Source organism: Oncorhynchus kisutch, linkage group LG24, assembly GCF_002021735.2.
Source record: "Oncorhynchus kisutch isolate 150728-3 linkage group LG24, Okis_V2, whole genome shotgun sequence".
NCBI classification, from domain to species: domain Eukaryota; kingdom Metazoa; phylum Chordata; class Actinopteri; order Salmoniformes; family Salmonidae; genus Oncorhynchus; species Oncorhynchus kisutch.
In genome coordinates this window covers 22,849,865-22,870,941 of record NC_034197.2, presented here as the reverse complement: position 1 = coordinate 22,870,941, position 21,077 = coordinate 22,849,865, and the positions used below count along the sequence as shown (strand labels likewise).

Genomic DNA, 21,077 nt, shown 5'->3' with positions numbered 1-21,077 from the left:
CTCCAGTTGTTATGATGACAGAAACAGCGCAGAGCAGGTGGCATAGGTGACAGTCTGTGACCATTATCCGAGGGAGAGGGAAATAGGGAGGGAGGTAGAACGAGCACCAAAGAAACTTCAGAGCCCAGATGAATATGTCCATTTAAGTCACACATGTTCTTATGCATTAAGCTTCCTGTGTGTGTAGTGCTCCATCTTCCATGGCCTGTGACAGACAAGTTGTCGCAGATAGATTCTGTATCAACAGCACATTGGGGTATACTAAGGATGGCATGGCTGTGACGGTCTTGAAATTTGAGGTTATCGTAATTGGCCAGACCAATGTACACGGTCATCGTTCTGGGGAATTGGCGCATACTTCCCTATTACCTTTACACTGTTATTATCAGTAGCATTTCTTTACTATCATTCAAGTTATTACCTCTAAATATTAGTCTAGTACACAATCTAAGAAAATGTCAGATTGGAGAGGATTGTCACATTAGGTTATCAAACTAAGAAATGTCACTATCGTATTTACTCCATTACTGGTTCTTCCTTTTCTTTCCCTTTTCATTTGTTGTATTGTTTGATGCATCCATTTGTTTAAAAGGATGTTACTGTTGTCTTATGCCTATGAAAAAAGGGGAGATCACAATTCTTTGCACTCTTGTTTACATGGATTTGCTTCTTAATAAAAACCTATTTGAAACAAGTCAATGCACTTTGTTATTATTATACTGAACAAAAATATAAAAGCAACATGCAACAATTTGAAAGACTTTACTGAGGGACAGACCATAAAAGGAAATCAGACAATTAAATAAATAAGACACTCATCTATGGATTTCAATTGAGTGGCAATACAGAAAGGCATCCGTTGGTCAGATACCTAAAAAATAAAAAGTAGGTGCGTGGAGTAACCAGTCAATATCTGGTGTGACCACCATTTGGCTCATGCAGTGCGACAGCTCCTTTGCATAGAGTTGATCAAGCTGTTGATTGTGGCCTGTGGAACGTTGTCCCACTCCTCTTCAATGGCTGTGTGAAGTTACTGGATATTGGCGGGAACTAATGCTAATCAATAAAAACTTCTTAAACTCGCTGCCGGGTTTTGATCGTTTACAGTGGATATTGGCGGGAACTGGAACATGCTGCCACAAGTTGATCCAGAGCATCCCAAACATGCTTAACGGGTGAGATGTCTGGTGAGTATGCAGGACATGGAAGAACTGGGACATTTTCAGCTTCCAGGAATTGTGTAGAGATCCTTGAGACATGGGACTGTGCATTATCATGCTGAAACATGAGGTGATGTAGGCAGATGAATGGTGTGACGGAGGCAGATGAATGGTGTGACAATGGGCCTCAGGATCTCGTCACGTTATCTCTGTGCATTCAAATTGCCATCAATAAAATGCAATTGTGTTCGTTGTCCATAGCTTATGTCTGCCTATACCATAACCCCCCCGCCACCATGGGGCTCTCTGTTCACAACCTTGACATCAACAAACCACTTGCTCACACTACGCCATACACGTGGTCTGCGGTTGAGGTTGGATGTACTGCCAAATTCTCTAAATCAACATCGGAGGTGGTTATGGTAAAGAAATTAACATGGAATTATCTGGCAGCAGCTCTGGTGGACATTCCTGCAGTCATCATGACAATTAAACGCTCTCTCAAAACTTGAGACTTCTGTGGCATTGTGTTCTGTGACAAAACTGCACGTTTTAAAGTGGCCATTCATTGTCCAGCACAAGGTGCACCTGTGTAATGATCAAGCTGTTTAAATCATCATCTTGATATGCCACACATTTAAGGTGGATGAATTATATTGACAAAAGGCTTAAATGCTCACTTACAGGGACTTAAACAAGTTTGTGTACAAGTTGAGAGAATAAAGCTTTTTGTGTGTATGGAACACTTCTGGGATTTCAGCTCATGAAACCATCACTTCACATGTTTGCTTTTATATTTTTGTTCATGTATATACAGTTGAAGTCGGAAGTTTACATACACTTAGTTTGGCGTCATTAAAACTCTGTTTTAAACCACTCCACAAATGTATTGTTAACACACTATAGTTTTGGCAAGTCAGTGAAGACATCTACTATGTGCATGACAAGTCTTTTTTCGAACACAGGTTTACAGACAGATTATTTCACTTATAATTAACTGTATCACAATTCCAGTGGGTCAGAAGTTTACATACACTAAGTTGACTGTGTCTTTAAACAGCTTGGATAATTCCAGAAAATGATGTCATGGCTTAAGAAGCTTCTGATAGGCTAATTGACATCATTTGAGTCAATTGGAGGTGTACCTGTGGATGTATTTTTAAGGCCTACCTTCAAACTCAGTGCCTCTTTGCTTGACATCATGGGAAAATCGAAAGAAATCAGCCAAGACCTCAGAATTTTTTTTGTAGACCTCCACAAGTCTGGTTCATCCTTGGGAGCATTTCCAAATGCCTGAAGGTACCACGTTGATCTGTACAAACAATAGTACGCAAGTATAAACACCATGGGACCACGCAACCATCATAACACTCAAGGAAACGCATTCTGTCTCCTAGAGATGAACGTACTTTGGTGCGAAAAGTGCAAATCAATCCCAGAACAACAGCGAAGTACCTTGTGAAGATGCTTGTGGAAATGGGTACAAAAGTATCTATATATAGTAAAACGAGTATATATATATATATACACATATACATATATATACATATATACACATATATATACACATATATATACATACATACATACATACATACATAACCTGAAAGGCCGCTTAGCAAGGACGAAGCCATAAAAAAGCCAGACTACAGTTTGCAACTGCACATGGGGACAAAGATTGTACTTTTTGGAGAAATGTCCTCTGGTCTGATGAAACAAAAATAGAACTGTTTGGCCATAATGACCAACGTTATGTTTGGAGAAAAAAGGGGGAGGCTTGCAAGCCAAAGACACCATCCCAACCATGAAGCACGGGGGTGGCAGCATCATGTTGTGGGGGTGCTTTGCTGCAGGAGGGACTGGTGCACTTCACAAAACAGATGGCATCACGAGGTAGGAAAATGATGTGGATATATTGAAGCAACCTCTCAAGACATCAGTCAGGAAGTTAAAGCTTGGTCGCAAATGGGTCTTCAAAAGGGACAATGACCCCAAGCATACTTCCAAAGTTGTGGCAAAATGGCTTAAGGACAACAAAATCAAGGTATTGGAGTGGCCATCACAAAGCCCTGACCTCAATCCCATAGAAAATTTGTGAGCAGAACTGAAAAAGCGTGTGCGAGCAAGGAGGCCTACAAACCTGACTCAGTTACACCAGCTCTGTCAGGAGGAATTGGCCAAAATTCACCCAACTTATTGTGGGAAGCTTGTGGAAGGCTACCTGAAATGTTTGACACAAGTAAAACAATTTAAAAGCAATGCTACCAAATACTAATTGAGTGTATGCAAACTTCTGACCCACTGGGAACATGATGAAATAAATAATTCTCTACTATTATTCTGACATTTCACATTGTTAAAATAAAGTGGCGATCCTAACCGACCTAAAACAGGGAATTGTTACTAGGATTAAAACGTAGGGAATTGTGAAAAACTGAGTTTAAATGTGTTTGTAAACGTCCAATTTCAACTGTATACATGTTCGTGTATGTGACTTGTGTATGTCGGCATGTGTGTCGGCATGTGTGTGTGAGAAAAAGTAGGTAGGAGTGTGAGCGAGTGCGTAAGGTCTGACACTGACTAGAGTCAACGTACACTAGCTAGCCTACATGTGAACCAAATATTTCTATTAGAAAGCATGACAAAAAGAACAGAGAACACAGATTCAGGCTCAAACTATTATTCCTTCCCACAACAAAACCTAACTGATGCCTAACAATGTAGCTGCGCGCATGTGTGCTGCAAGGATGCAGTGGCACTATGGGGCTGAACGAGGCATAGCTGCACAGACCAAGAGAATGGGAGGGGTAGAGGGCAGTCTTTCATAACGCTCTTGTGTAACATACCCAGAAACGGCTGTGTGAATGTCACCACAACCCAGCGAGCAGCGCAGAGGCTGGGAGAGGTAAATAACATACCCCTTTACCTCATCCTCTTCATATCCCCTTCCCCTCATCCTACTCAACCATCTCTCTTTTCTTCCACGTTCAACAGCCGACCTCTCTTGAAGAGGAACAGAGTTTAGACAGGATTCATCTATGCTACCAAAGACTACCCTGAATAAACTGTGCAGATGCTGTTAGACAATCAGAAAGCAGAACCAACACAACTGAGGAGATAAGACTGTATTAAAACAACTTGTCAAAATCAGTTCAACATCACTCATGTTTACCTGCAACTCCTCAATTACAGATCATTTCCCTCCCATCAAAAACCTGTTGTATAAGCATCATAGTTAACCCTGTCCATGCTGGACATACCATGAAACTGTCATATCAGCTCTAGTGATAGCATTTCTTTAGATAACATTCATCTCTGTGTGTGTCGGTCTTATTTCAGTTTCCACCTACCAGGGAAGTCTACTTCATCCTCTCCGTTGTTCTCATCCTTCTCCACCTCCTCTTCTTCCAGCTCATCCTCCTCTTCCTCACTGTTGAGGAGGTGGGGCTCCATGTCTCTTCCTGAGATCCCCTTGTCAGACATGGTGTCCCTCTGTCACCCGGAGGCATTACCTAGGCATCCTCACACACACAGGCCACCTGCAACACACACACTTCTTATTTGAACACTGCTTTGGCATAAAATGTAGCCTACACAGTTGTGTTTGTTGTCGTACAGTGCAAATAAAAATAACTATTGAATGAATGAACACACTACTGTTAAACTTGCAGAGGGATAACTGAAAACACACAGCTCAAAGCCCTGTACAACACCCATACAACATGGACTTCATCTTCACACATGTCAACAACCTTCCCATCCTTAATGTTTCCAAGACAGTGTGGTTCCAAACTGTGGGGCGCATCCCCTAGAGGCATTATTTCACCTTTATTTAACCAGGTAGTCCAGTTGAGAACAAGTTCTCATTTAAAACTGCGACCTGGCCAAGATAAAGCAAAGCAGTGCGACACAAACAGAAGAGTTACACATGGAATAAACAAACGTACAGTCAATAACACAATAGAAAAGTCTATATAGAGTGTGCGCAAATGTAGTAAGATTAGTGAGGTAAGGCAATAAAATAGGTCATAATGGCGAAATAATTACAATTAGCAATTAAACACTGGAGTGATAGATGTGCAGAAGATGAATGTGCAAGTAGAGATACTGGGATGATCTCCATTGATGGAAGGGGGCCCAAGTGAAAAGTTTGGGAACCACTGATGTAGAGCACACACACACAGGTCCTCCAACACCAAGGCCGTGTTCTGCCACACTGCTCCTCTCCTCACACTGCCCCCTCAGCAGTGTGAGTCCCGGCCAGCCAGGATGGTGTTGTGGTGCTGCTGAATATTGCTTTATTAGGCTGTTGATTCACTTTATGTGAGTGTATGCACATGTGTCCCTAGCCTATATGTTATTGTTCGAGTAAAAAGGAGCTTTATTCTACATTATAGCCTATTCTGCAATAAGGAAGGAGGCATTCAAGATTGAGAACAATTCTGTAGTCATGAGACTCTCTTCACCTACCTAGCTTAGCCTTATGTTATGGAATATGCAGTCTTGCGCTACCTCTTAGTTGGCAGGGTTACCTCAATAAGAACACAAATAAAGTATTAAAAAGTATGTCCTCACAACATAGCTTGACATTAAGGCTTGTTCGGGGCAAGTAAAAAGAATAATAGATCAAATCTATAGTCGTTGTAGTTACAACAAAAAGAAATCACAATATCAAACAATTACTCCGATCAGAATTGGATCAGGCAGTGCATGCTTGACATGGAGTAAATTGCCTACATTTCTATTTGCTATAGTCTACATCAACACATTTTATATTTACACAAAGCAAGAGAACAATGTAGTCACCAAAGCAGGACAAAATATCCGGTCAGAAAATGTTTCTTTTTTTCTCTCTAAAGTGTCAGATGATCTGGGTCAATAGTCAGTCTATTTTTATAGCGGACGCGCCGGTGTCTTGTTGTAGGACCCCAAATGTTCCATTTTCTCTCCATTTGACATGAATATGACTTGGCCTATTAAGTCACTCTTTCAGTTTAATGGGTGCTAGATAGCCACGCTACTATAAGCTCGCAGAAAGTGAAGATGGGAGGCCTAAGGTAATAATGAAAGATAGATATACATACAAATCAAATAAGAACTTTGAACAATGTGTCGCCCACCAGAAATTATGCATGCGAGGCCCCCCACCCCAAAAGATCCCTTCTTGCCGTGGCGAACCACAAGTATTTTTAAACTAGTCTAATAGTGTTTGTCGTCCTAAAGTCGCAGCTTTTAAATAGGAATAATTATGAAAGTATATGCTATTCTCATTCACAGATTTATTTTGAACAACAAATATTTTAGGCCACGAGATGTGAAATTGAGCAAACAATACCAAGATGGAAAAATCTAGAGGGGTCAAAAAAATTAATAACCAAAACATACTTAGGCAAGAGCTGAGGAAAAGAATATGAAATAAATGTGTCGTTGGCCTACAACCAATCACAAGATGCACACAGACACACAGAGCCTGACAATAGCCTAGGCTACTGTTTTGTGCAACACTCAAACAGAGGCTATTCAAAAATATTTGGCTCCACTAAATACTGTGCCTTAGGAAAGTACCCCTCGACTTGCACACATTTTGTTACTTTACAGCGTTATTCTAAAATAGATGAAATACAACCAATTAAATCAGCAATCTACACACAATACCCTATAATAGAGGTCGACCGATTAATCGGAATGGTCGATTAATTAGGGTCGATTTCAAGGTGTTCATAACAATCGGAAATCTTTATTTCTGGACACTGATTTTGCCAATATTTTTTTTTTTTTTACACCTTTAAATCTTTATTTTACTAGGCAAGTCGGTTAAGAACACATTCTTATTTTCAATGACGGCCTAGGAACTATGGGTTAACTGCCTTGTTCAGGGGCAGATTTTCAACTTGTCAGCTAGGGGGATCCAATCTTACAGTTAACTAGTCCAATAACGACCTGCCTCTCTCTCGTTGCACTCCACAAGGAGACTGCCTGTTACGCGAATGCAGTAAGCCAAGGTAAGTTGCTAGCTAGCATTAAACTTATCTTATAAAAAACAATCAATCATAATCACTAGTTAACTACACATGGTTGATGATATTACTAGATATTATCTAGCGTGTCATGCGTTGCGTATAATCTGACTGAGCATACACGTATCTAAGTATCTGACTGAGCGGTGGTAGGCAGAAGCAGGCGCGTAAACATGAATTCAAACAGCACTTTAGTGCGTTTTGCCAGCAGCTCTTCGTTGTGCGTCAAGTATTGCGCTGTTTATGACTTCAAGCATATCAACTCCCGAGATGAGGTTGGTGTAACCGAAGTGATATGGCTAGCTAGTTAGCGTGCACTAATAGCATTTCAAACGTCACTCGCTCGCTCTGAGCCTTGGAGTGGTTGTTTTCCTTGCTCTGCATGGGTAATGCTGCTTCGAGGGTGGCTGTTGTCGTTGTTGTGTTCCTGGTTCGAGCCCAGGGAGGAGCGAGGAGAGGGACGGAAGCTAAACTGTTACACTGGCAATGCTAAAGTGCCAATAAGAACATCCAATAGTCAAAGGTTAATGAAATACAAATGGTATAGAGGGAAATAGTCCTATAATTCCTATAATAACCACAACCTAAAACTTCTTACCTGGGAATATTGAAGACTCATGTTAAAAGGAACCACCAGCTTTCATATGTTCTCATGTTCTGAGCAAGGAACTTAAACGTTAGCTTTCTTACATGGCAAATATTGCACTTTATCCAACACTTTGCTTTTGCATTATTTAAACCAAATTGAACATGTTTCATTATTTATTTGAGGCTAAATAGATTTTATTGATGTATTATATTAAGTTAAAATAAGTGTTCATTCAGTATTGTTGTAATTGTCATTCATACAAATAAAACACATTTTTAAAATGTTTTATTAAATTTTTATTTAAAAAAATTGGCCGATTAATCGGTATCTGCTTTTTTGGTCCTCCAATAAATCGGTATCGGCGTTGAAAAATCGTAATCGGTCGACCTCTACCCTATAGTGCCAAAGCGATGTATACATTTTTTTTAAAAACAGAAATACCTTATTGACATAAGCATTCAGACACTTTGCAATTAGACTCAAAATTGAGCTCAGGTGCATCTTGGTTACCATTAATCATCCTTCCCACAACCTCATTGGAGTCAACCTGTGGTAAATTCAATTGATTGGAAATTATTTGGAAAGGCACACCTGTCTATATAAGGTCCCACAGTTGTCAGTGCATGTCAGAGCAAAAACCAGGCAATGAGGTTGAAGGAATTGTCTGAGCTCCAAGACAGGAACGTGTCGAGGAATGGTAGCAAAATAATCCTGCAGCATTGAAGGTCCCCAAGAACACAGTGGCCTCAATCATTCTTAAATGGAAGAAGTTTGGAACCACTAAGACTCTTCCTCGAGCTGGCCGCCCAGCCAAACTGAGCAATCAGGGGGAGAAGGGCCTTCGTCAGGGAGGTAACCAAGAACCCAACGGTCACTCTGACAGAGTTTCTCTGTGGAGATGGGAGAACCTTCCAGAAGGACAACCATCTCTGCAGCACTCCACCAATCAAGCATTTATGGTAGAGTGGCCAGATGGAAAAAAACACATGACAGCCCGCTTTGAGTTTGCCAAAAGGCACCTAAAGTCTCCCAGACCATGAGAAACATCTCTGGAGAGACCTGAAAATAGCTGTGCAGCAACTCTCCCCATCCAACCTGAAAGAGCTTGAGTGGATCTGCAAAGAAGAATGGGAGAAACTCCCCAAATGACAGACAATTTATTTGAGCTACGCGCTTCAGCAGTCCCGTTCTGTTGTTGACTAGGGCAGCTCTAGCAGGGCAGAAATCTGATGAATTGACTTGTTGGAAAGGTGGCATCCTATGACGGTGCCACGTTGAAAGTCACTGAGCTCTTCAGTAAGGCCATTCTACTGCTGATGTTTGTCTATGGATATTGCATGGTTGTGTGCTCTATTTTATTCACCTTTCAGCAACGGGTGTGGCTGAAATAGCCAAATACTCTAATTTGAAGGGGTGTCCACATACTTATATATACACAGTATATTTTGTCAATGTCATGATTCCTCTTGTTCATCAAGAAAGGAGTGACTTCAGCTTTCAGTAAAATATTTATATACACTGCTCAAAAAAATAAAGGGAACACTAAAATAACACATCCTAGATCTGAATGAATGAAATATTCTTATTAAATACTTTTTTCTTTACATATTTGAATGTGCTGACAACAAAATCACACAAAAATGATCAATGGAAATCAAATGTATCAACCCATGGAGGTCTGGATTTGGAGTCACACTCAAAATTAAAGTGGAAAACCACACTACAGGCTGATCCAACTTTGATGTAATGTCCTTAAATCAAGTCAAAATTAGGCTCAGTAGTGTGTGTGGCCTCCACGTGTCTGTATGACCTCCCTACAACACCTGGGCATGCTCCTGATGAGGTGGCGGATGGTCTCCTGAGGGATATCCTCCCAGACCTGGACTAAAGCATCCGCCAACTCCTGGACAGTCAGTGGTGCAACGTGGCGTTGGTGGATGGAGCGAGACATGATGTCCCAGATGTGCTCAATTGGCTTCAGGTCTGGGGAACGGGCGGGCCAGTTCATAGCATCAATGCCTTCCTCTTGCAGGAACTGCTGACACACTCCAGCCACATGAGGTCTAGCATTGTCTTGCATTAGGAGGAACCCAGGGCCAACCGCACCAGCATAAGGTCTCACAAGGGGTCTGAGGATCTCAGGCCCCTTGTGGATCTCTGGCGAGCACATGGAGGGCTGTGCGGCCCCCCAAAGAAATGCCACCCCACACCGTGACTGACCCACCGCCAAACCGGTCCTGCTGCTGGGTTGTTGCCCTACTACGGCCTCCTCCACGTCTCCTGATGTACTGGCCTGTCTCCTGGTAGCGCCTCCATGCTCTGGACACTACGCTGACAGACACAGCAAACCTTCTTGCCACAGCTCGCATTGATGTGCCATCCTGGATGAGCTGCACTACCTGTGCCACTTGTATGGGTTGTAGACTCAGTCTCATGCTACCACTAGAGTGAAAGCACCGCCAGCATTCAAAAGTGACCAAAACATCAGCCAGGAAGCATAGGAACTGAGAAGTGGTCTGTGGTCACCACCTACAGAACCACTCCTTTATTGGGGGTGTCTTGCTAATTGCCTATAATTTCCACCTGTTGTCTATTCCATTTGCACAACATCAGCATGTGAAATTTATTGTCAATCAGTGTTGCTTCCTAAGTGGACAGTTTGATTTCACAGAAGTGTGATTGACTTGGAGTTACATTGTGTTGTTTAAGTGTTCCCTTTATTTTTTTGAGCAGTGTATTTTTGAGCAGTGTCCTACTTGTAAAGCCCTACACATTAAGTCTCTGGTAACTGGGTTTGTAAAGAGCCTAAAAAATGTTTTGCACTTGGGACTTACATATTGGGAAAAACTATAAAATCACCCCTTGTGATGCAATGCAGCTTACATAAGTGCGAACGGAGAGAGGCAGATCTGGAAGTAGACTATACCACAAGGCTAACATTTAGAACACACCATTTACTTGCAGGAGCAGACCTACAGACTAGGGCTGACCCCAATTATTAGACTGGTCGATTGTTTTAGTTGAGCAGTAGCGCATTATTAATTGCACACAAGACACCCGTCTTATTCTTGCCCATCTCAGTGAACTAATCCATTGAGGAAGCCGCGGGGATTGCACAGTCCAAGAAGGGGAGTGTGGCTGCACAATGCACGTCTCTCTCCAGAATGCGCTCTCTCCCGCCAATATGTGCACATTCATTGTTTCATAACTTCATTGTGTGAATTATTCGCGTTCGATGGTTAGGGCATATCAATTCCCCATTACATATATCACCAGTAGTACAATTACCATTTGTTCGGTTCAGGTAATGTCTGATAATACATTCAATATATTATAATGCCAGTATTTTACCGTTCTCATTGTCAGAGTGGACACGTTGTTTGCAGACTACACAACCTATACTACACTTTGAGAAACAAGTTTTGGTTTATATAATTCCATTTACCAGTTTTGTAATTGTCTTTTGTTTGGAGCGCTCCTGTCAATGTTGAGTAAGTACGTGCACGCATAGACGTAGGCCAATAGGCTTCCTGGCCTGGATGCAAATGTAGTCATATAAATGCACTTATTTGGAGACCTGATACTATTTCTGATTGGCTTAACACACCACCACTAATGACCTCACCTCAAATAGCAAGCAAACAAAGTCTGTTTATACATCCATTGAGAATGACAATATTTCCTCAATGTATTTGAATTTCTTTTCCAGCTCTCTCTTTTCGATAACCACTCAGAGTGAAAGGGAAAAATGTCATGCTCTGATTCAGTGGAAATTTCATAAAATAGGCTTCTTATCAGTGCTGGACTTGGACTGAAATAGGTTCAGGTACTCATTTTGGGTGCTGGTACTGTTTATATTTATGTGGAGGAGCTCCGCAAAACTTTTGAGTTAATATTCTATATTCTGCAGGAGCTCACCTCACCTCAAATGTTCTACTGTTTGAGCTCCTGCACAAGTCAAGCATTGCTTCTTATACCTTGCACAAATAGCCTACAGCTGTTCCCAGAATATTTTTAAAAATGTTGCAAGTTCGCTAGTGCAAGCATCGGCCACACCCAAGTTAATAGTTGATAGAATGTTTAAAATTCGTTGCAAACAGGCCATGTGTAGCAAATGTGATTTATAGCATATTAATTATCAGGATATTTTCTACCTGCAGGCTGCAATGTTATTATTTGTTGGCTTTATGTAGGCTACTTTTACATAGTTGGCAACCGTAGTTACTTTTTAGGTTTGTAAAATTTTCATTTAGATAGAATTTTGATGAACCACATTACAATGATTGAGCTATGAAGACAAATTAAATGAAACATTCATGAAAATGTGAATCTGAAAATCATAACTGGCATGCAGATTGGTAGAAATGGTAAGATAAATTGGCATTCCACATGAGAAATGTTGCATGTCCTCGTGTTGCCTTTTAACTTCAGGAGAGTTGGGTCAGGTTAAGGTAAGTTTTTTCCCCTTCTGGTTATCTAGATCTCTGGCACCCTGGAGGCATCAAACAGTAAGCTTAAAGCCTCAGACAAGCTCAATGCATCTAGTTGATTTTATTAAAACACATAGGGTGTGTCTATATATGGAAAAATACACGTTTAAACATGTTGAGCCATCGATTGGTCGAAAGAGCAAGTGACTTTTGGTCAAGTTATTTTTTTTGTCGGGGACAACCCTACTTTACATATACTAGATAATATATGCATGAAATTAGTTTTGATTTAGAATGGACCATTAACATGCACCCGTCTCAAAACAGGGGCAGCAGAAAACAAAACATGCCATCTTCTCACTTAAATGGCGAATGGAGGACACATTTCACGGTGATTTATTTTCATGCCAGCCAGGTAGGCTATACTCCTGTTGTAAATTTAAGGAATGTGATTAATATTAGGAAAGTTGAGAGAATAAATAGTAGGCCTAGCCTATAGAAAGCTGATGGGATCCTCCTCTATATGCATAGCCTATAGAAATGTTGCGCAACATGAGCTCATGGGCTCTCATTAAGTGTTTAATTAGATATTCGATTACATTTGCATTTGATGTCAGAGTGATGAGGGACAATAGAGTGCTGAGTACCAGGCAGTTAGCAACTTCGCTAGGCTACTAATGACCAGCAGCAGCAGAGCTTGGAGAAGCCTAATTACCATGACTAAGCAGTCATGTGGAATTTGACTGTCATTATGACTAGTGACCGCTGGTGTGGCAGTAATACGGTCACCGTAACAGCCCGAGTAACAACAAAATGTGGAATAAGTCGAGGGGTATGAATACCTTCTGAAGGCATTGTATGCAGAGTGTGAAAAACCCAGCAGCGTTGCAGTTCTTGATTCAGACCGGTGCGCCTGGCACCTACTACCATGCCCTGTTCAAAAGCACTTCAATCTCTTGTCTTGCACATTCACCCTTTGAATGGCACACAAACACAATCCATGTCTCAACTGTCTCAAGGCTTAAAAATCCTTTCACCCATCTCCTTCGTATCACAAGTTAACTGCAGGTATATTTACTTAAAAAGTAGCTACAAATATAACAATTTATTGAAAAACTTCACTGGGTCACTGGAGTCAAGGGACACAATAGACCAGAGATATTCAACTCTTAAGGCGTCAGCATGCTTTAGTTCGGCAAGGTGAACAGAATGAGTGTGCTCACATACTCCCTTAAAAAATAAGAAAAAAAGCAGCAATAGTTCTGTTTGTCCATTTTGAGACACCGAAAGTATACACTTCCTCAAAATAGTTTGAATTAATCTAAGATAACTCAAGCAATCTGTCATCAATTTTGTTGCGCAATTTTTCATCTGACTAGAATGCTCGGTGCAGTATTTCTCAAGTGAAAAAATGTGCCTGAGGACAAGTCGTCTCTCGTTGAATCCCTACTGCTGACCAACTCACTGGCAAGGGGCGTAAGACCCTGGCTAATGACTTCGGCTTGCCGGAAGATTTTTTTTACTAAAGTGTGGCCGAACAGCCCCCCCCCCCCCCCCCCAAAAAAAATGGGTATGATATGGCAATACTGGTATCATCCCAGCCCTAATAGACAGGTGTGGACAGGAAAATACATCTAAAAGGGAGTGTTCTGGGATCGCATATCTACGTGAGGGTTAGTGTGCACAGACAGAGTTTCTGCTCAACAATCACCTGCTAACATCAACAACAGTGGTGCTGTAGCCTAGATAAGGACAGACACCCACCTTCCCTCACCAGACAGACACGGCTTCATATCCAGTGACCCACACAAACCAAAACTGAGATGTGGGAGCACTGCACACACACACACAGTAAATCAAAGAAAAGATACATTGTTTATAAGTTGTGAATGGTGAGGTGTTGGAGGATTCTTTTTAAAGTCTCCCTTAAAACATTGAAATAAGCAGCCTGATAAGTGTCCGAGGGATAGGCTATTATCAATGATCTTAGCCTCAGCATTTTTTAAACTAATTATTTCAAGAAACAAGCAGCCAACAAGCAAAAACAGAGCTCTCATTTAAACAGCCCCGAAACCCAAAAGGTGCTTTATTGTCACACCACACAATGCCACAGATGTCTCAAGTTGACAGAACGTGCAATTGGCATGATGACTGCAGGCATTTCCACCAGAGCTGTTGCTAGATGATTGGAGGTTAACGTTGGAGGCTTATGGTAGAGAAATGGTTTAGAGAATGTGGCAGTACGCCCAACCGGCATCACAACCGCAGACCACCTGTAATCATGCAAGCCAAGGAACTCCACATCCGGCTTCTTCACCTGTGGGATTGTTGAGACCAGCCACCTGGAACCAGGATTAGTCGGACCAGGCAATGTTTTTCCACTCCTCAATTGTCCAGTGTTGGTGATCCTGTGCCCACTGGAAAAACTTCTTGTTTTTAGCTGATAGGAGTCGAACCAGGTGTGGTCGTCTACTGCAATAACCCATCCGTGACAAGGACCGACCGGTGAGTTGTGCATTCCGAGATGGCGTTCTGCAAACGAATGTTGTACTCGGCCCCGATGATCATACCATCCTCAAAGTCACTTAGAATGGGCAAAGTGAGTGACCTAACATTCAAACGAACAGTAACTGAATGCCCATTTTATATAGCAAGCCACGTGACTCACTGATTTGTTTAACACTTTTTTGGTTACTACATGATTTCGTGTGTTATTTCATAGTTTTGATGTCGTCACTTATTCTACAATGTAGAAAATAGTAAAAAGAAAAGAATGGTAAGATAACAGGCTGTGTTTCAGCTGGCTGCGACGGGGAGACCTATGAGGCGGTGCACAATTGGTCCAGCGTCATCCAGGTTAGGGGAGGGTTTGGCTGGCCGGGATGTCCTTGTCCCATCGCACTCTAGCGACTGTGGCAGGCCATGCGCATGCATGCCGACTTCAGTCGCCAGTTGTACGGTGTTTCCTCCGACACATTGGTGCGGCTGGCTTCCGGGTTAAGCGAGCAGTATATAGCATTTACATAAGTATTCAGACCCTTCACTCAGTACTTTGTTGAAGCACCTTTGGCAGCAATTACAGCCTTGAGCCTTTGGTATGACGCTACAAGCTTAACACACCTGTATTTGGGGAATTTCTCCCATTCTCTGCAGATCTTCTCAAGCTCTGTCAGGTTGGATGGAGTGCATCACTGCACAGCTATTTTCAGGTCTCTCCAGAGATGTTTGATCGGGTTCAAGTCCGGCCTCTGGCTGGGCCACTCAAGGACATTGAGACATGTCCCGAAGCCACTCCTGCGTGGTCTTGGCTGTGTGCTTAGGGTTGTTGTCCTGTTGGAAGGTGAACAGTCACCCCAGTGTGAGGTCCTGAGAGCTCTGGAGCAGGTTTTCATCAAGGATTTCTCTGTACTTTGCTCCGTTCATCTTTCCCTTGATCCTGACTAGTCTCCCAGTCACTGCCGCTGAAAAACATACCCACAGTGTGATGCTGCCACCACGCTTCACCATAGAAATGGTTTTGGCTAGGTGAAGAGCGGTGCCTGGTTTCCTCCAGAAGTGACACTTGGTATTCAGGCCAAGGAGTTCAACCTTGGTTTCATCAGACCAGAGAATCTTGTTTCTCATGGTCAGAGTCCTTTAGGTGACTTTTGGCAAACTTCAAGTGGGCTGTCATGTGCCTTTTACTGAAGAGTGGCTTCTGTCTGGCCACTCTACCATAAAGGCCTGATTGGTGGAGTGCTGCAGAGATGCTTGTCCTGGAAAGTTTCGGGGCTCACGAGTGGCGCAGTGGTCTAAGGCACTGCATCTCAGTGCATGAGGCATCACTAATGTCCCTGGTTCGAATCCAGGCTGCATCACATCCGGCCGTGATTGGGAGTCCAATAGGGCGGCAAACAATTTTCCCAGCATCATTTTCCCAGAAGTCTTGGTGGTTCCAAACTTCCATGTCAGAATGACGGAGGCCAATGTGTTTTTCGGCACCTTCAATGCTTCAGGAATTTTTGGGAAGAGGCAGCTCTGTGCCTCGACAAAATTCAGTCTCAGAGCTCTACGGACAATTCATTCAACCTCATGGCTTGATTTTTGTGTATATATAAACTCAGCAAAAAAATAAGAAACAGCCCTTCTTCAGGACTGTCTTTCAAAGATAATCTAAATAACTTCACAGATATTCATTGTAAAGGGTTTAAACACCATTTCCCATGCTTGTTCAATGAACCATAAACAAGTAATGAACATGCACCTGTAGAACGGTCGTTAAGACACTAACAGCTCAGTCGGTAGGTAATTAAGGTCACAGTTATGAAAACTTAGGACACTAAAGAGGCCTTTCTACGGACTCTGAATAAGACTAAGAGAAAGATACCCAGGGTCCCTGCTCATCTGCGTGAATGTACCTTAGGCATGCTGCAAGGAGGCATGAGGACTGCAGATGTGGCCAGGGCAATAAATTGCAATGTCCGTACTGTGAGACGCCTAAGACAGCGCTACAGGGAGACAGGACGGACAGCTGATCGACCTCACAGGGGCAGACCACGTGTAACAGCACCTGCACAGGATCGGTACATCCGAACATCACACATGCGCGGCAGGTACAAGATGGCAACAACAACTGCCTGAGTTACACCAGGAACGCATAATGTAGGCCTGTTTTAAGGCAGGTCCTCACCAGACATCACTGGCAACGACGTCGCCTATGGGCACAAACCCACCGTCACTGGACCAGACAGGACTGGCAAAAAGTACTCTTCACTGACAAGTTGCGGTTTTGTCTCACCAGGGGTGATGGTCAGATTCGCGTTTATCGTTGAAGGAATGAGCGTTATACCGAGGCCTGTCCTCAGAAGCGGGATCAATTTGGAGGGTCCGTCATGGTCTGGGGCGGTGTGTCACAGCATCATCGGACTAAGCTTGTTGTCAATGCAGGCAATCTCAACGCTGTGCGTTATCCTCCTCCCTGATGTGGTACCATTCCTGCAGGCTCATTCTGACATGACCCTTCAGCATGACAATTCCACCAGCCATACTGCTCGTTTTGGGCGTGATTTCCTGCAAGACAGGAATGTCAGTGTTCTGCCATGGCCAGCAAAGAGCCCGGATCTCAATCCCATTGAGCACGCCTGGGACCTGTTGGATCAGAGGGTGAGGGCTAGGGCCATTCTCCCCAGAAATGTCCAGGAACTTGCAGGTGCCTTGGTGGAAGAGTGGGGTAACATCTCACAGCAATAACTGGCAAAGCCCATGAGATGCACTGCGGTACTTAATGCAGCTGGTGGCCGCACCAGATACCGACTGTTACTTTTGATTTGACCCCCCCCCCCCTTTGTTCAGGGACACATTATCAGTTTATGTCTCAGTTGTTGAATCTTATGTTCATACAAATATTTACACGTTAAGTTTGCTGAAAATAAACGTAGTTGACAGTGAGAGGACGTTTCTTTTTTTGCTGAGTTTAGATAGACACACATTCTGCTCGCCTTTTGATTTCTACTTAATAGGCTAGTCCTTTTCAGAGCAAAAATAAATAAATGCCCCTCCACTCCGACTAGTACAGTACAGTATGTACAGGCCATGGGTCCATAAATAATGGAGCCAGCTCATCAGAGGCATGCATGCATACGTGCATACATACACGCATGCATACATACATTTCTCTAGACATGTATTTTTTTACACCTGTAACAGGGACGTAAGAACATAGCCTGCTGGGTGGGCGAGAGAAAGAAAAGTGCATGAACTTCATGATTAAGAGAAGATGAGGAGGAGACAGGGACAGAGTTCAAAGTTTGGAGAGTTCAAGGCAGGAGAAGGAAAGAAGAGTGCGGCTCCTCATTTCGGGATGGCCGGGAGCGAGGGAGTGTGTAGGAGACATTTGGGCTGTGTCACGACACCCTCCCTCGCCTGCAGGTCTCCCTCTGTGCCTGTTCGCAGGAACAGAGTGCGCAAGCAAAGGAGTGCCAGTAGCAGCCACCCCCGGACCTTCTGAAAGGAGAAGGCCATTTAAAATGTTCCCGATAGATCAAACCTGGAATCTGTGTGCTGCTCTGAGACACACCTCACTGAGGTGGCTCAGCGACAAGCTCCAGAGAAAAGACAGAGAGAATAGACGCTCTGAGCACAAAGGTGTACTGTGTTGTGTGGTTAAGACTTTTCAGTGTGAGCCAAGGGGATAAGAAGAGACACTAACCACAACATCAATGGAGTGGTTGATTAAAAGTAAACAAATTAACTGCTGTAGAAATAATAAATGTCTGCTCACCATGACAATGGACTCACATGGAACCGATGGCAGATTGAAGACAAATTGGCCAACAAAAATAAACGTTACAAGAGCAATCTAAAAAGAACAAGGTGTGACAGCTTAAAAAGACTGTTTCATCTTCCCCAAGTGCTCACAGAACAGTTCATGTTGGGTTTGGGACTGGGTAGAGTTCATTGGATACATTATGTAAGGGGAAATTAAGCAAATGTCTTTGAATTCCCTTCAACAAAAGAACCAGTAGTTAATCCAAGTGACCAGGGCAAAGAGCCCAATCCCTCAGCACAACATACTGTACCTTAGACACCTTTAGATATTTTTAAAGATGACAAAGTGGAATCTGTGGCAAGTCACAATTCTTATTCCCCAAAAATAAATGGTACAAATCTTGCAGAAGCAGATAAGACTACATATAAAAAAAGATTTACAGAAGATAAGAACATGCATGATTTTAGTTATGTCACAGCAAAAAACAACAACCAAAACCAAAGATTGAACTAGCTGACTATGGTGAATTCAGCTCCAACTACATCTACTGTATTTGCCCAAGGTCAATACTTTTTAAAAATGTAAACATTATGAAACGCTTACGCCTACCTTGTACTTATGCTTGTAATCTGTAGTTGCATAGCTTTGTTTGCTGAAATCCATAATTTTTAATAACACATCAAATACAACCAACTGTTTCCTCATTGTTACCGCAACTCAGCGTGAATGCGCATGTGCCAAAATCAATCTCAACAAGGAAAGAGTTGGTAGTATTTGATTAAATATTTAATTTAAAAAAGTTTGGATTTCAGCAAATAAAGAAAGGCAGACAACTAGAGAGGGCAAATGTACAAGGCAAGCGTTCCTTAAATTTACATTTTTGGAAGTGTACCTGGAGCTGAATTCCACAAAGCCTGGTCAACTCAGTTGATGAAGTTAATCAGAAACGTCCTTCACCATGGAGTTGAGTTTAGTCAGCTAAGGTTGACGTAGGTATACATTTCAGTCAACACTTCAGCAAGCAATGCCACTGAAGTGAATTATTATTTGACTGTTGTAGATAGAATGACAACAATGAAACATATTCAATTTACACTGCTTTGCTGTAAGGCTTATGAAAAAGCACACGTTTCATAACATGCACTCACTGCAATGACAATGCAGTCTGAGCACGGATGATGTGCACTAGGCTCCCATTGTCCACAGTTGACACACTGGGCAGACGAAACACGACAAATGTTTTAACAATGACATCTCCCACAATTACATTTGGCATGCAAACGAAAAAGTACCCTTACCTTTCGCATTCGCTACGTGAAATGTCTTGAATAATTTGCATGAAATGGTCAATTAATTTGCATTCAATTGTCAATTCATTTTCTGCTACATACAGGTTGAGATTTCTTTCATCAGTTTCTTGAGGAGCAACGACGCTGTCGTTCCCCTCCAGGAATACAAAATCCAATTCGAGAGTTCCGGAAACGCACAGCCAAAATCTTAAGAAATTCGGCGAAAATGGGGATCAAATTGATTGAGACACATGATCAGTTTGCGTAATACATTAATATGCATACAGTTAAATACGCCGCAAACTAATTATTATGTTGATTCACATATTTTTTTTGCTACACATTGAGCTCAACTGCAATTTAGACAGACAATTAATATCCAATTGCTATACCACCAAAATAAATAAATATGTTAAATGAAGCCTGAATTTCAAAACTATAAAATGAACCCATTTTAGATTGTTGTCCAATTTCTATGGGTTTTCAATTAATGACATGGAAGCTTTTCCAAGTCTACATTTTCTCTCTTCTTACACAGTAACCTAACACATTGATTTCTGAGTTAATTGATAGATGGAATGGTAATTAACAGAGTATTTTGCCATATATTTCACGCAGCATCTGTAGTAGTCTACTGGATCATCTTCAGAAAGCAGTCTGCATCACCTCTAAATTCTCTCATTCTCGCGGTGCCCCCTACTGCCCAACTATGTTAAACGCGCCTTGATTTAGTTATGAACCCGCTTTTCACGCACTTCTGGTTCGTCGCAGGGTTTTTCTTCTTTGTCAATGTCACGTGTGACATTATACATATTAACATAACATCGTTAGAGAAAAAACAAACTCAGAGTTAAGATGTTCATCTCTCGGCAGGTAGCCTAGAGGTTAGAGAGGCGAGCCAGGAACGGGAGGGTTGCCAGATTGAATCCCAGGTTAGATGGGAAGAATCTGGTGGGAAGGGAGCTGGCAACTGGAGGATTGCTGGTGTCAGATTCTAGATGCCATCACCTGTTGTTGTGCCCTTGAGCAAGGCACTTAACCCACCCACAACAACTCCCCGTGGCAGCCCCCCACACCTCTCCAAAAAAAACAGTATATGTAGGCCCGTGGGTCTTTCGGAGGGGTTGGGTTAAAACCAGAAGGCATATTTCAGTTGGACCTTGTGGGCAATTGAACAAAAAAGTTATCTTAATCTTAAAAAATATAAATAGGCCTACTATCGGTAGGCTATAACATGTAACCACAATCTATTGGTCAGTCTATGTCTAAAATACAATTGGTCAGATTTTTTATACCCATACCCTAATCACAATATGTTTTGTTTTGTATTGCCATTGTGATTGGT

The 21,077-nt window shown here is 42.3% G+C and overlaps 1 protein-coding gene across 2 annotated transcripts in view; it reads right to left on the bottom strand.

The window, feature by feature from the left end:
• LOC109868952 (helicase ARIP4) overlaps positions 1-19,876 on the bottom strand; it is a 74,230-nt gene extending 54,354 nt beyond the window's left edge. Inside the window, exons 1-2 of one of the 2 annotated variants that reach the window (XM_020458729.2) lie at positions 19,742-19,876; positions 4,511-4,699 (exon numbers count right to left, since the gene is read on the bottom strand). In XM_020458729.2, coding sequence (XP_020314318.1) covers positions 4,511-4,643 — 133 coding nt within the window. In that variant the 5' untranslated portion in view covers positions 4,644-4,699; positions 19,742-19,876. Of the gene's footprint in view, positions 1-4,510; positions 4,700-19,052; positions 19,158-19,741 lie in introns of those variants that run through there. The other variant, XM_031803967.1, reaches the window with a different exon arrangement.
• Positions 19,877-21,077: the final 1,201 nt, after the last annotated feature.